Source organism: Theropithecus gelada, chromosome 20 (assembly GCF_003255815.1).
Source record: "Theropithecus gelada isolate Dixy chromosome 20, Tgel_1.0, whole genome shotgun sequence".
In the NCBI taxonomy this organism is placed as follows: Eukaryota; Metazoa; Chordata; class Mammalia; order Primates; family Cercopithecidae; genus Theropithecus; species Theropithecus gelada.
In genome coordinates, this window is record NC_037688.1 from 29993568 (window position 1) to 30006040 (window position 12473).

The 12473-nt window shown below is 45.9% G+C and overlaps 1 protein-coding gene across 2 annotated transcripts in view; it reads left to right on the top strand.

Annotated features, from left to right (window-relative positions):
- PMFBP1 (polyamine modulated factor 1 binding protein 1) overlaps positions 1–6420 on the top strand; it is a 54750-nt gene extending 48330 nt beyond the window's left edge. Inside the window, exons 16-21 of one of the 2 annotated variants that reach the window (XM_025370954.1) lie at positions 109–276; positions 583–750; positions 1863–1966; positions 2498–2572; positions 5335–5633; positions 6164–6415. In XM_025370954.1, coding sequence (XP_025226739.1) covers positions 109–276; positions 583–750; positions 1863–1966; positions 2498–2572; positions 5335–5633; positions 6164–6180 — 831 coding nt within the window. In that variant the 3' untranslated portion in view covers positions 6181–6415. Of the gene's footprint in view, positions 1–108; positions 277–582; positions 751–1862; positions 1967–2497; positions 2573–5334; positions 5634–6163 lie in introns of both variants that reach the window. The other variant, XM_025370955.1, reaches the window with a different exon arrangement.
- Positions 6421–12473: the final 6053 nt, after the last annotated feature.

Genomic DNA, 12473 nt, shown 5'->3' on the forward strand with positions numbered 1-12473 from the left:
CACCCTGGGCAGAGGACAGGAAGGGACTGGAACCCTCCTCCATTCAGGACTCAGCAGAGAGGGCCAAAGGCTCTGATAGCCATTCGTCCTCTTTGTCTTTTCCGGAAGCTCAATCATGTGACCTCGGAGACAAAGAGCCTGCAGCGAAGCTTGACACAGACCCAAGAGAAGAAAGCTCAGCTGGAAGAGGAAATCATTGCTTATGAGGAAAGGATGAAAAAGCTCAATATGGAATTAAAAAAACTGCGGGGCTTCCACCAGGAGAGTGAGCTGGAGGTGAGGAGCTGCCCGGGGCTTGGGCTGCCTTCCTCGTAGGGGTCCACAAGGTCACCTCTTGCATCCAGAATTATTTAGCACGAAGCCGTTCCCTTGGGCTGATAGGTTCCTTCCACTTTCTTGGCTCCCTGAACTTCAGGCACAGGCGGCAAAGATCAGAGCATGGGTGCCCTCTGCTGGCTGCTGGGAAGAAAATACCCCCAACACATCTCCCAAGGCCGAGGAAGCACCCTCCGGCCTTGTTGTGGGTCCTGGGGTCAGGGAGGCCAGCTGGAGTCCCCCTCCTCACTTTGCTCTCCTGAGTAGGTGCACGCCTTCGACAAGAAGCTAGAGGAGATGAGCTGTCAGGTGCTGCAGTGGCAGAAGCAACACCAGAATGACCTCAAGATGCTGGCAGCCAAAGAGGAGCAGCTCAGGGAGTTCCAGGAGGAGATGGCCGCCCTGAAAGAGAACCTCCTTGAGGACGATAAGGAGGTGGGCATGCCTCAGCTTCTGCGTGCCTCCTCTCCACGCCTTCAGGCACATCCTGTGGCCACCCAAATGCCAGACAGCCCTTGGTGGGGGTGGGGGAGCCTGGGAGCAAAGGAAAGGTCACCCCCTCCATTTAGCACAAAGCAAGGGCCACAGCTGCTGGTTCAACCCACCCATGTTCTTATGGCTTTGTTGATAGATACTGAGCAGAATGAAGCCCCATTCTAGAGAAGAGACTGTCGGGTACACCAGCTACCCCTGACCTAGTCCACTGGGTACATCCTGACACTTTTGGCAGCCCTGGGCCCTACAGTAGAATGGGCTAAGTGACCTTCTGGGCTTGTCCCAGGCCCACCTCCCTGAGCAGTGAAGTTCATGGCAGGAGGCCACAGGACAGCTCAGGTGGTCACTGGGCCTTTGCTCGAATTACAAAGAAGGCATCTTAGGCCAGGCACAGTGGTTCACACCTGCAATCCCTATGTTTTGGGAGGCCAAGGCAGGAGGATTGCTTGAGTCCACGAGTTTGAGCCCAGCCTGGGCAACATAGCAAGACCTCATCTCTACAATAAGTTTAAATGTTAGCTGGGCATAGTGGCCTATGCCTGTGGTCCCAGCTACTCGGCAGGCTGAGTGGGAGGATAGCTTGAGCCGGGGGGAAGTTAAGTTGCCATGAGCTGTGATCACACCACTGCACTCCAGGCTGAATGACAGGGCAAGACTGTCAAAAAAAAAAAAAGAGAGAAAGAGAGAGAAAGAAGGCATCTCTTCCTCTTCCTCCAGATGTTTTTCTTCCATCTGTTAGAAAATTGGCTTAGCATACTTCTTTTTTAGGAGTCACTTTAATGCCTTCACACTGGAAACCAGGATTATAAATGTACGAATCTACTGTGTCTCTGCTATAAATGGTGCCTTCTCAGAAATGTCACCTTTGTGTGAGATGCCACCCACACAGCCAGAGGGGGAGGCCTGGTGGCAACTCCACAACTCTGGCCTCGGGTTGGACAGCAGAGTCGAGTTTTCTTTTCCCAGGAAGACAGAAGAGGCCTGACTCGGAAGGAGGGATGATAGGCCTGTGCTCCCACCTCTGACTGCCTCGTTTTCTTCTTCTACCCAAGCCCTGCTGCCTGCCCCAGCGGTCTGTACCCAAAGACACCTGTAGCCTCTACCGAGAGAACGATCAGATTATGACCAGCTTGGAGCAATGGGCGAAACAGCAGAAGTGAGTATGGGAGGAAAAAGGAAGGCAGGGTCCAAGGCCTGGACTGAGCCGAGGAGCCACACGGGTGCTAAAGATTAGTCACACACACACCTGCACTCCTGGAAAACAGATCCAGTCTCAGTCCACACCCAAGGGACGGGAATAAGATGGAGAGGAGGGCTCAACCCTTCAGGCAGGTCTGGAAAGCCCTGCTGACCTGGAAACAGCAGCGGCAAGGAGGAAGGAGTGCTTTGCTGTGGCTCCGATGTCCTCCTCCTGTCCCGGGATCCAGCTTCACTGCCTGGCCCTCTTGAACTCATTCCCTTGAACTCACCTGGGCTGACAGGGATTTTGCATAGGAGTTGAGTTCGGAGAGTCCACTGAATGCCTAGGTGCTAGGAAGGCCCCAACTCTGGGGACAGGGTGATGCACGGGGGGCCTGGGATGCAGCTGCCGTCTTGCTGAGAACCCAGCGTCCCATTCAGCCCGCTGCACCCTTGCTCACAGGAGGCTGGCAACTGGCCACTCTTTTCTCCTGTGATTTTATTACAGGGTCGCCAATGAGAAACTGGGAAACAAGCTCCGAGAGCAGGTGAAATACATCGCCAAGCTGAGTGGTGAAAAGGAGTAAGTCATCTTACACTACCCCAGCAGCTTCCTGGGAGCTGACTGGAAGGGTCAGCAGGGAGCCAGGGCTGGCTTTAGCCCTTGATAGGGGGATCAGCCCAGGAAAGTACTTCAGAAAGACCTCCAGGTCCCGAATCTGCATCTATGTTACCTTGGGCATATCACTTGACCTCTCAGAGCCTTAGTTCTCTCACCAAAAATCCAAAGGGAGTTTAGTAGTCTTTTTGTTCCTTCCTGCTCTCATGGTTCTCAGAGGTCAAGGGTGCTAAGCAGGGAACAGGCAGTGAAAGGCAGACTGGATTAGTTAGGGCAGGAGCTGAGCTGCTCTAACAGATCCCAAGTGAAGGAACAAACAAGGAACATCTCTTCGTGAAATTATCAGGTGAGCAGGCCAGGTTGGAGGAGCCCTTCTGTTCCACCTGTTCATCTGGGGGCCTCTGGTCTTGCTTCCCCTCATGGTCAAAGCTGGGTCCGTTAAGAGGGAGGTATGCGAGGAGTGTTACCAGTTTGAGAATGGAGGTGAAGGTATGAAGATCTAAAACCGAGATTTTGGAGGTGGCAAAGTAACAACTAACAACAAGCTTTAGGACAGCGCTTCCCATCCTTTTCTCAGGGAACACTTAGAAAACGACAATACCTTACATAACACCATGGATACTGTGCAGCTATCAAAAAGAATGAGATCATGTCTTTGTGGAAACATGGATGGAGCTAGAGGCTATTATCCTTAGCAAACTGACACAGGAATAGAAAACCAAATACCACATGTTCTCACTTGTAAGTGAGAGCTAAATGATGAGAATTTATGAACACAAAGAAGGAAACAACAGACACTGGGGTCTATCTGACGGGGGAGGGTAGAAGGAGGGAGAGGAGCAGAAAAGATAACTATTGGGTACTGGGCTTAATTCCTGGGTGAGGAAATAATCTGTACAACAAACTCCTGTGACATGAGCTTGCTGATGTAACATGTACCCTGAACCTAATAAAAGTGAAAATAAAATAAAAGTGAAAAAGAAAATGACCACAGTTTAGGATCACTTGAGGCCAGGAGTTTGAGACTATCCTGGGTGACAGCAAGGCCCTGCCTCTACAAAAAAAAATTAAGAATTAGCCTAGCCAGGCGTGGTGGTGCACACCTACAGTCCCAGCTAATTGGGAGGCTGGGGCTTGAGGATTACTTGAGCCCAAGAGATTGAGGCTGCAGTGACCTATGTTCACACCACTGCACTCTGGCATGGGTGACAGAATGAGACCCCATCTGTAAAAAAGAAGGATAAAAATAACCACATCTGTTTGGCATACTTGTGACAAAGCTGACCAAGCAGTGGCTGCCCCAGAGCCTTGCCCCTAGGGCTGTGGGCATCTCCAAACACCTGGAATCCATTCATGGCACCCCAGGTGGAAAGCCCTATTTAGGCTTTGGCCTTGGGTACATGGCAGAGTTGAAGAGAAGGCTGAGACCTTTGGAATAAGGAGGCCAAGGAATTGAGAAACCAGGACGTGGATGAACTGTATGGGATATTGAAGGCTTTCGAGATGCTGACAGGAGGGGGCCAGAGAGCCAGGGAAGGAGGGCACTGCTGAGACCCCCTCTCCAGACCCAGGGGCACTGGGAGTGAGGGGCTACTGGGCAGGGGAAGAGGCGTCCTCAAGGTTGGCTAGCTTTGTAGAGAGGAAAAGGGTAGAGCATATGCCCAGAGAAGAGGTTGAGGATGAATTCTCTACTTGATTTCCTCTAGGAAAGACCATGAAACTTTTTACTGGGGTGTAACTAAAAGAAAAGTTGTCAGACTCTGAAGGTAACAGATAACGTCAGTCTTTTTCTTCTGTTGTGCCAAGTCCAGGAAGTTCTTTTTTACAAAGAACTCACTCTTGAGTTTTCCTGTTCTTATTTGAAAGAAAAGCATCTTTTAATGATAATAGTAGCTCAACTAATACATATTTTTGCTGTGTGTGAGGTACTGTCTTAAGTGTTAACACGTATGAGCTCATTTCATCTTCATAAGACCTCCTGCGTTCAGTATAGTCATGATCCCCATTTATGGATGAGGAAAGAGAGGACCTGGGAAACTAAGTAACTTGCCCCTGGTCTCAAAACTAGTAAGTGGCAGAGTCACAATTCCAATGTGGGAAGTCTGGTTTCAGAGCCCACTTTCACCCACTGCCCTCAACATTCGTTTGGAGACACACAACAGTGATAATAAAAGTTGCCGTTTATTGAGGCATGGGGAATGTGCTAAATTATCTTTCCCCTCCTCTGCATGGCAGCCTCCATTTCCTCATCTGTAAAATGGAGATAAGTAACTTGCACAAGTTCTTGACAGAGCTGGGATCTCCTGTGCTCCCGACTCTTCAGCAAAGGGAAGCAGAGAGAATGCGGGCTTTGGCATTGGTGCTGGGTGAGAATGTTTCCAAGGCATGGCCATGAGAACCCGAGGACACATGATCACAGTTGTCCCTAACAGCCTTCTGGTTCTTCAAGTCAAATTTCTATCATTTATCAAACCAGATCCTCATATGAACCCCAGCAGTCAGGCCAGGCCTGACTGTCCCCGTCTGACAGATAAGAAAACAGGCCCAGAACTGGCAGAGTTGGGCAGGAGTACCAGCTCCTGGTCTACTCGGACCCCAGGCCTGGGCTTCTTCCACAGTACACATGTAGGCCTCCATTTCTACAGAGCACGTGTAACAGCCCAGCTCTGAACAGACATGGGCATCTGTGCTGTCTTCCCTGTGACACCTTTATCTGTCCTTTCTAGCAGGGAACCAAGCAGAGCCAGCAGCCCCAACACAACCCATCCTTCCTCTCCTTCCCACAGCCACCTCCACAATGTAATGGTCCACCTGCAGCAAGAAAACAAGAAGCTGAAGAAGGAAATAGAAGATAAGAAGACGAAAGCTGAGAACACAAGGCTATGCACCAAAGCCCTAGGCCCGAGCAAAACAGAGTCCACACAGAGAGGGAAAGTGTGCGGTGCCTTGGGCTGGAAGGGGTTGCCCCAGGACAGGGGTCAAAGAATGGACCTCACCAAGTACATCGGGATGCCCCATTGCCCGGGTACGTCTGCCATTTGTCAATAAAATAAGTGTGTTTTTTTCTTTAAATCACTGGATTGAGAATTCAAGTAGGAAGAAGAAAATAGGCCTTTTGTGACCTCAAGTCATTTTCTTAGCTACTTGGGACCAAAGATTGTTGTTTTCACATCTGTAAAGGGAGGAGGCAAATTAAGACCCCTTCTGATCTAAGAACATCTGAAGCATACCCAAGTGCCTCACATCTCAGACCTGTCCCTTCCCCTGACCCAGACCCGTTTTAGGGAACAGGAAGTAGAGGCATCTTCCTTCTACATCTGGAAACCCCGTAAGAGCACCCCAGCCACCTACCTAGCCTGGGTCCACAGCCACCTTTCCTGCCACCTGGAAACTCCATGTTACCCCAGAGGCAAGAGGTCACCTGCGGCAGTCACCAGGCAGAGCTGCCTGGCCATGCGGCCAGTCCTTGAGGAGTCACCTCAATCACAATTAACGAGGTGATTCCTCAAGGAATCTCCTCAAATCAAAACTCTCATTTCCTCCCTGTTCCCTCAGGTTCCTCGTATTGCTAGAATCCACATCTAGCCATGAGCAGCATTTCCACGCGTGTTTCTTCCGAGGACAGTGAGTTCCCAGCCCTCCCTCTCTCTTGACCTGGATCAGCTCTTACGGGAATATATCACAGTCCCAGCCTATTTTGCAAGACACTAACGTTCGTTGAGTTTTGCCCACTTCCTGCCATGGAGTGAGCTTTAGAAGCATACGTCCATCTCCAGGCCCAAATATTAAATAAAGACATGAGCATGAGCACAGCGGTTGTGGTAAGCTCTTGGTGTCTTGCAGACATTTCTGCCCTGCAATCCCCCAGCAACATGTTCATCCTGTTTTCTCTGGATTTTAACAGATACTGGTCTCTTCCATATACGGGGAAGCCATAATCCCCAATGCAAGCTTCTGGATTCGTTTTTAAACGAACAAAAGTGATAAGTAGCACCTTTTTTATTTTCTTTCCATTAATATCTGAAACTTAAAAAGAAAAAGTCTAAGAACTCCAAAAAGGAAGTAATCCTGAGACCCCAAAGAAAGGAAGAGCAATAAGGGCTGTATTTTTCAAATGGGGGAGCAAGAGCACACCACCTGCCCCCGGCCCCTGGGCTCCACATTCCATTCCTTCTTCTAACAATTGTATTTTCCTCCCCAGCCACCTCAATACAAGTGAAATTCCATTCTGACAAACTCCAAGGACAGCTAATATTTTATTCTGGTAGGATTTTGTTAAACTGAGTACATGTCTAGAATTTATATTTCTAGTCTATAGGAAGTGGAGACAACTCACTACTAGTGTAATATTAATATAAGAGAAAGAAATGAAAGATCTTACATTTCTGAGGGGGGGCAGTAAAAGTGAAGGAAGAAACCCACTGGTTAGCAATGATTCTTCAATATTCTTCCTGGGCCTAATAAAGGCCAAGAAAATTCACTGCTAATAGGAACACTAACAAGTTATATAGGATGCCCCCGATAGAACTTGGGAAGGGCAGTTCCAGAAATGCAGTGTGAGCTAGGAGTGACAGGCATCTCTGGTAGTTTCTGTTACGATAGTTGTTGTCTGTTTAAGCTCTTTGAACTATGTTCCCTCATGTGGTTTAGAATATGGGTTTATTTTCTAGAGAAAACAAAGATTGAAAAATCTAGTACTAATCTAGCCTGTGGCTTACTTTATTCAAACAAAAGTTCAATGCCATTAAAATCCCCAGCCTCATCTACTAAAAAGGGATTTTATCTCTATAATTTACCAAAATATTTCATATATTTTGGCCAAAATTACAATCTCTGGTTTCTTTTAATGTGGTACATCTTTCCCAAGTTATCTTTCACTTCCTGTGGAGTGATTACACCAGAGCAAAGCAGGTAGTCAGTTATGGAGAGCTAATTGGTGGCAGAGCCAGAAAAACATCAACATATTACCCAGCCATCTGACTTTGACAGCCCAGCCAGGCAGAAGACCTAGCTGAGTACAGGGGATGGACTTAGAGAAGTGCAGTTTCTCTAAAGATAGGAGGAAGGACAGGGAAACTGAGTGTTGCTTGCCTATAATTTGTTAAGAAATAACCAAGGAATTGAGTTCCTAAAAAAGTAGTTCGAACAGCTGATAATAAAAAGAAATGGTTACAACAACACTCTTTTATGAATTTTTTTTAGAAAGCACTCAACAAATGAGGATTAGAAGGAAACTACCTCAGCATAATAAAACCACATATGAAAAACCCAGAACAAACATCATACTCAATGATGAAAGACTAAAAGCTTTTCCTCTAAGAGCAGGAATAAGGCAAGAACACCTACTTTGCCACTTCTGTTCAGCATTGTACTGGCAGTTCTAGCCAGAGCAATTAGGCAAGAAAAAGAAATAAAAGGGATTCAAATTGGAAAGGAAGAAGTAAAATTATCTCTATTCACAGATCTTATATGTAAAAAACCGTAAAGACTCTACAGACCACCTCCCCTCCCAAAAAAAGCCTGGTAGAACTAATAATGAATTCAGCAAAGTAACAGGATACAAAGTCAACACACAAAAATGAACTGCAGGTTTATATAACAATTAATAATCTGAAAAGGAAATTATAAAAATAATTTCACTTCATTTATAATAGCATCAAAAATAAACAAATACTTGGGAATTAACCAAGGCAGTAAAAGACTTGTACAATGAAAACTGTAAAACATTACTGAGAGAAATTAAAGAAGACATAAACAGAAACACATCCCATGTGCATGGATTGAAAGACTTAATATTAAGATGTCAATATACATAAGGTGATCTACAGTTTCAATGTAATCTCTGTCAAAATCCCCATTATTATTATTATTTTTTTTTTTTGCAGAAATAGGAAAACTCAACCTAAAACTCACATGGAATCTTAAGGGATCCCAATAGCCAAAACAGTCTCAAAAAAGAAGAACAAAGCTGAAGAACTTACTGATTTCAAAACTTACTACAAACCTGCAGTAATCAAAATAGTGTGGTACTGCCACATAAATCAAAAGACAGACATACAAACCAGTGGAATAGACTAGGAAGAATCCCAGAAATAAACCCTCACATATATGGTCAAATAATTTTGACAAGGATGCTGAGACTATGAAATGGGGAAAGGATAGTTGTTTATTTTGTTTTCCAACAAATGGTGCTGGGAAAACAGAATATTTGCATGCAAAAGAATAAGGCTGTGCCCTTACCTAATACCATATACAAAAATTAACTCAAAATGAATCACAGACCTAAATGTAGCCACTGAAACTATAAAACTCATAGAAGAAAATATAGAACAAACCCTTCATGACATTGGATTTGGCAGTGATTTCCTGGGTATAACACCAAAGGCACAGGCACCAAAAGAAATAATAGACAAATTAGACATCATGAAACTTTAAAAATTTTGTGCATCAAAAGCAATACCAACAGAGTAAAAAGGCAACCCACAGAATAAGAGAAAATATTTCCAAATCATATCTCTGATGCTAATATCCAGAATATATAGAGAACTCCTAAAACTCAAGAAAACAAACGACCCAGTTTGAAAATTGGCGGAGCATATGCCGAAGAATGAAACTGGACCCCTATCTTCCACCATATACAAAAATCAACTCCAGATGGATTAAAGATTTAAATGCAAGACCTCAAACTATAGAAATCGTTGCTGCCTAATCCCAGCACTTTGGGAGGCCGAGGCGGGCAGATCACGAGGTCAGGAGATCAAGACCATCCTGGCTAACATGGTGAAACCCCGTCTCTACTAAAAAAATGAAAAAAAAATAGCCGGGCATGGTGGCGGGTGCCTGTAGTCCCAGCTACTAGGGAGGCTGAGGCAGGAGAATGGCGTGAACCTGGGAGGCGGAGCTTTCATTGAGCCGAGATCGCGCCACTGCACTCCAGCCTGGTGACAGAGCAAGACTCCTACTCAAAAAGAAAAAAAGAAAAAAAGAAAAAGAAATCGTTATCAGGTCAGGTGTGGTGGCTCACACCTGTAATCCCAGCACTTTGGGAGGCCGAGGCAGGCGGATCACGAGGTCAACAGATCGAGACCATCCTGGCCAACATAGTGAAACCCTGTCTCTACTAAAAATACAAAAGTTAGCTGGGCATGGTGGCGCTCATCTGTAGTCCCAGCTACTTGGGAGGCTGAGGCAGGAGAATCGCTTAAACTCAGGAGGCAGAGGTTGCAGCGAGCCGAGATCAAGCCACTGCACTCCAGCCTGGCAACAGACCAAGACTCCATCTCAAAAAAAAAAGAAATCGTTCTCGACATCCGCCTTGGCCAAGAATTTTTGGCTAAGTCAGCAAAAACAATTGCAACAAAAACAAAAATTGGTAGGAGGGACGTAATAAACTAAAGAGCTTCTACACAGCAGAAGAAACTATCAGCAGAATAAACAACCTACAGAGTGGGAGAAAATAGTCACAAACTACACAGCTGACAAAGGCCTAATATCTAGAATCTATAAGGAACTTAAACAAATCAAGCAAAAAACAAATAACCCCATTAAAAATGGGCAAAGGACATGAACAGACACTTCTCAAAAGAAGACATACAACCAGCCAACGAAAATATGAGAAAATGCTCATCATCACTAATCATCAGAGAAATGCAAATCAAAACCACAATGAAATACTATTTCACACCAGTCAGAATGGCTATTACTAAAATGTCAAAAAATAACAGATGCTGGCAAGGCTGGTGAGAAAAGGCAATGCTTATATACTGCTGGTGAGAATGTAAATTAGTTCAGCCACTGTGAAAAAAGGTTTCAAGGTTTCTCAAATAACTTAAAACCGACCTACCATTTGACCCAGCAATCCCATGAGTAGGTGTATACCCAAAGGAAAATAAATCATTCTACCAAAAAGACACATGCACTCACATGTTCATTGCTGCACTATTCACAATAGCAAACACATGGAATCAACCTAGGTGCCCAGCAGTGGTGGACTGGATAAAGGAAATGTGGTACATACACACCATGGGGTACTACGCAGCCATGGAAAAGAATGAAATCATGTCCCTTGCAACAACATGGATGCAGCTGGAGGCCATAATCCTAAGCTAATTCATGCAGGAACAGAAAATCAAATACCACCTCTTCTCACTTATAAGTGGGAGCTAAACATTGAGCACACAGGGACATAAATATAGAAACAATAAACACTGTGGACTACTTGGTTTGGGGGAGTAGAGAGAGGGAAATGGGTTGAAAAAATACCTGTTGGGAACTATGCTCACTACCTGAGTGATGGGATCCATACCCGAAACCTCCACATCACACAATATACCCATATAACGAACCTGCACATGTACCCTCTGTATCTAAAATAAAAGTTGAAATTTAAAATTTAAAAAAAAGTTACCAATGCAAAAAAAAAAAAATGGGAAGAGGACTTGAGACATTTCTCCAAAGAAGATAAACAAATGGCCAATAATAAGCACATGAAAAGATGCTCAATACCACTAATTATTAGGGAAATGCAAATCAAAACTGCAGTGAGATAGCAGCCATTAGGATGGCTACACTAAAAAAATACAGAAAATAGCAAGTGTCGGCCAGACTCAGGAGTCCACTATGGGGCCATGGTGCTAGTTAGAGACCATGCTGTTGTCATAGGTATGCTTTTGTACCTCTAAAAAAACAATCAGTTGCCATCTGAAGAAAAGACAGAATCAGAATATTAAAGCTGGAAGGAACTTTAAGGAAGATCTGAATGGAGAGGGTCAGTAATTTTAAAAACTACTGGAAACACAAGAAAAGACAGAGCCTCGAGCAGAAGCTCCAGTACCGCGGCAGATTCAAGGGGAGCTGCTGCGGGCAGGGGACCCCTCCATTCCTCTTGTAGCGCCCACATGTACCAAGTATCCTTCACCAGGTGTCCCTTGCTTTTTTTTTTTTTTTTTTTTTTTTTTGAGACGGAGTCTCGCTTTGTCGCCCAGGCTGGAGTGCAGTGGCCGGATCTCAGCTCACTGCAAGCTCCGCCTCCCGGGTTCACGCCATTCTCCGGCCTCAGCCTCCCGAGTAGCTGGGACTACAGGCGCCCGCCACCTCGCCCGGCTAGTTTTTTGTATTTCTTAATAGAGACGGGGTTTCACCCTGTTAGCCAGGATGGTCTCGATCTCCTGACCTCGTGATCCGCCCGTCTCGGCCTCCCAAAGTGCTGGGATTACAGGCTTGAGCCACCGCGCCCGGCCTGTTCCTTGCTTTTAAATAAGAAGGTTGAGTTGGACCCAATGTTTTAATAGCCTCTCTGACCTTTTTATCTAAGGGACTTAGTGAGTTTGTGACCAAGGTCACAGCTTATTAATAACTGTTAACTGGAACATCAATGTTTTTCCTACTCCATTGCCTGAGTCTGTAAATAGGTCACACATCAGCCAACTTCTCCTAGTCCTCCAACCTAGGGCCTAGATTAGAAGGCTTCCTAGGCAAAGTGCTGGCAGCCCTCTTTTCACTACGGAGCCCTGAAAAGCCCATTTCCACCTGCATTCCCCCAAGGGGGCTAGAGGTAAGAAGAATGGAGGCAGAAGTGGTAGCTGGTGCTGGCTGGCAAAGCTAGGCCTCTGAGCTCACCCACAAAATTGACTTACATTTTAACATTTATTGAGTTATAACATGGAAATGCAAATCCCAGGAACAGAGGGAGAAAGGGGTCAGAACAGCACGGCAGGCCACGCACCACAGGACTCACGCCGGCACTGGCCTGGTATCAAGGTGCTTCTGAGCCCCAATCCTGTCTGTGACTCAACCCCAACACAGAACCTGCCAACCAGCACACCTGGCAGAAGCCCGGCCCAGAGGAATCACAGCATACAGACCA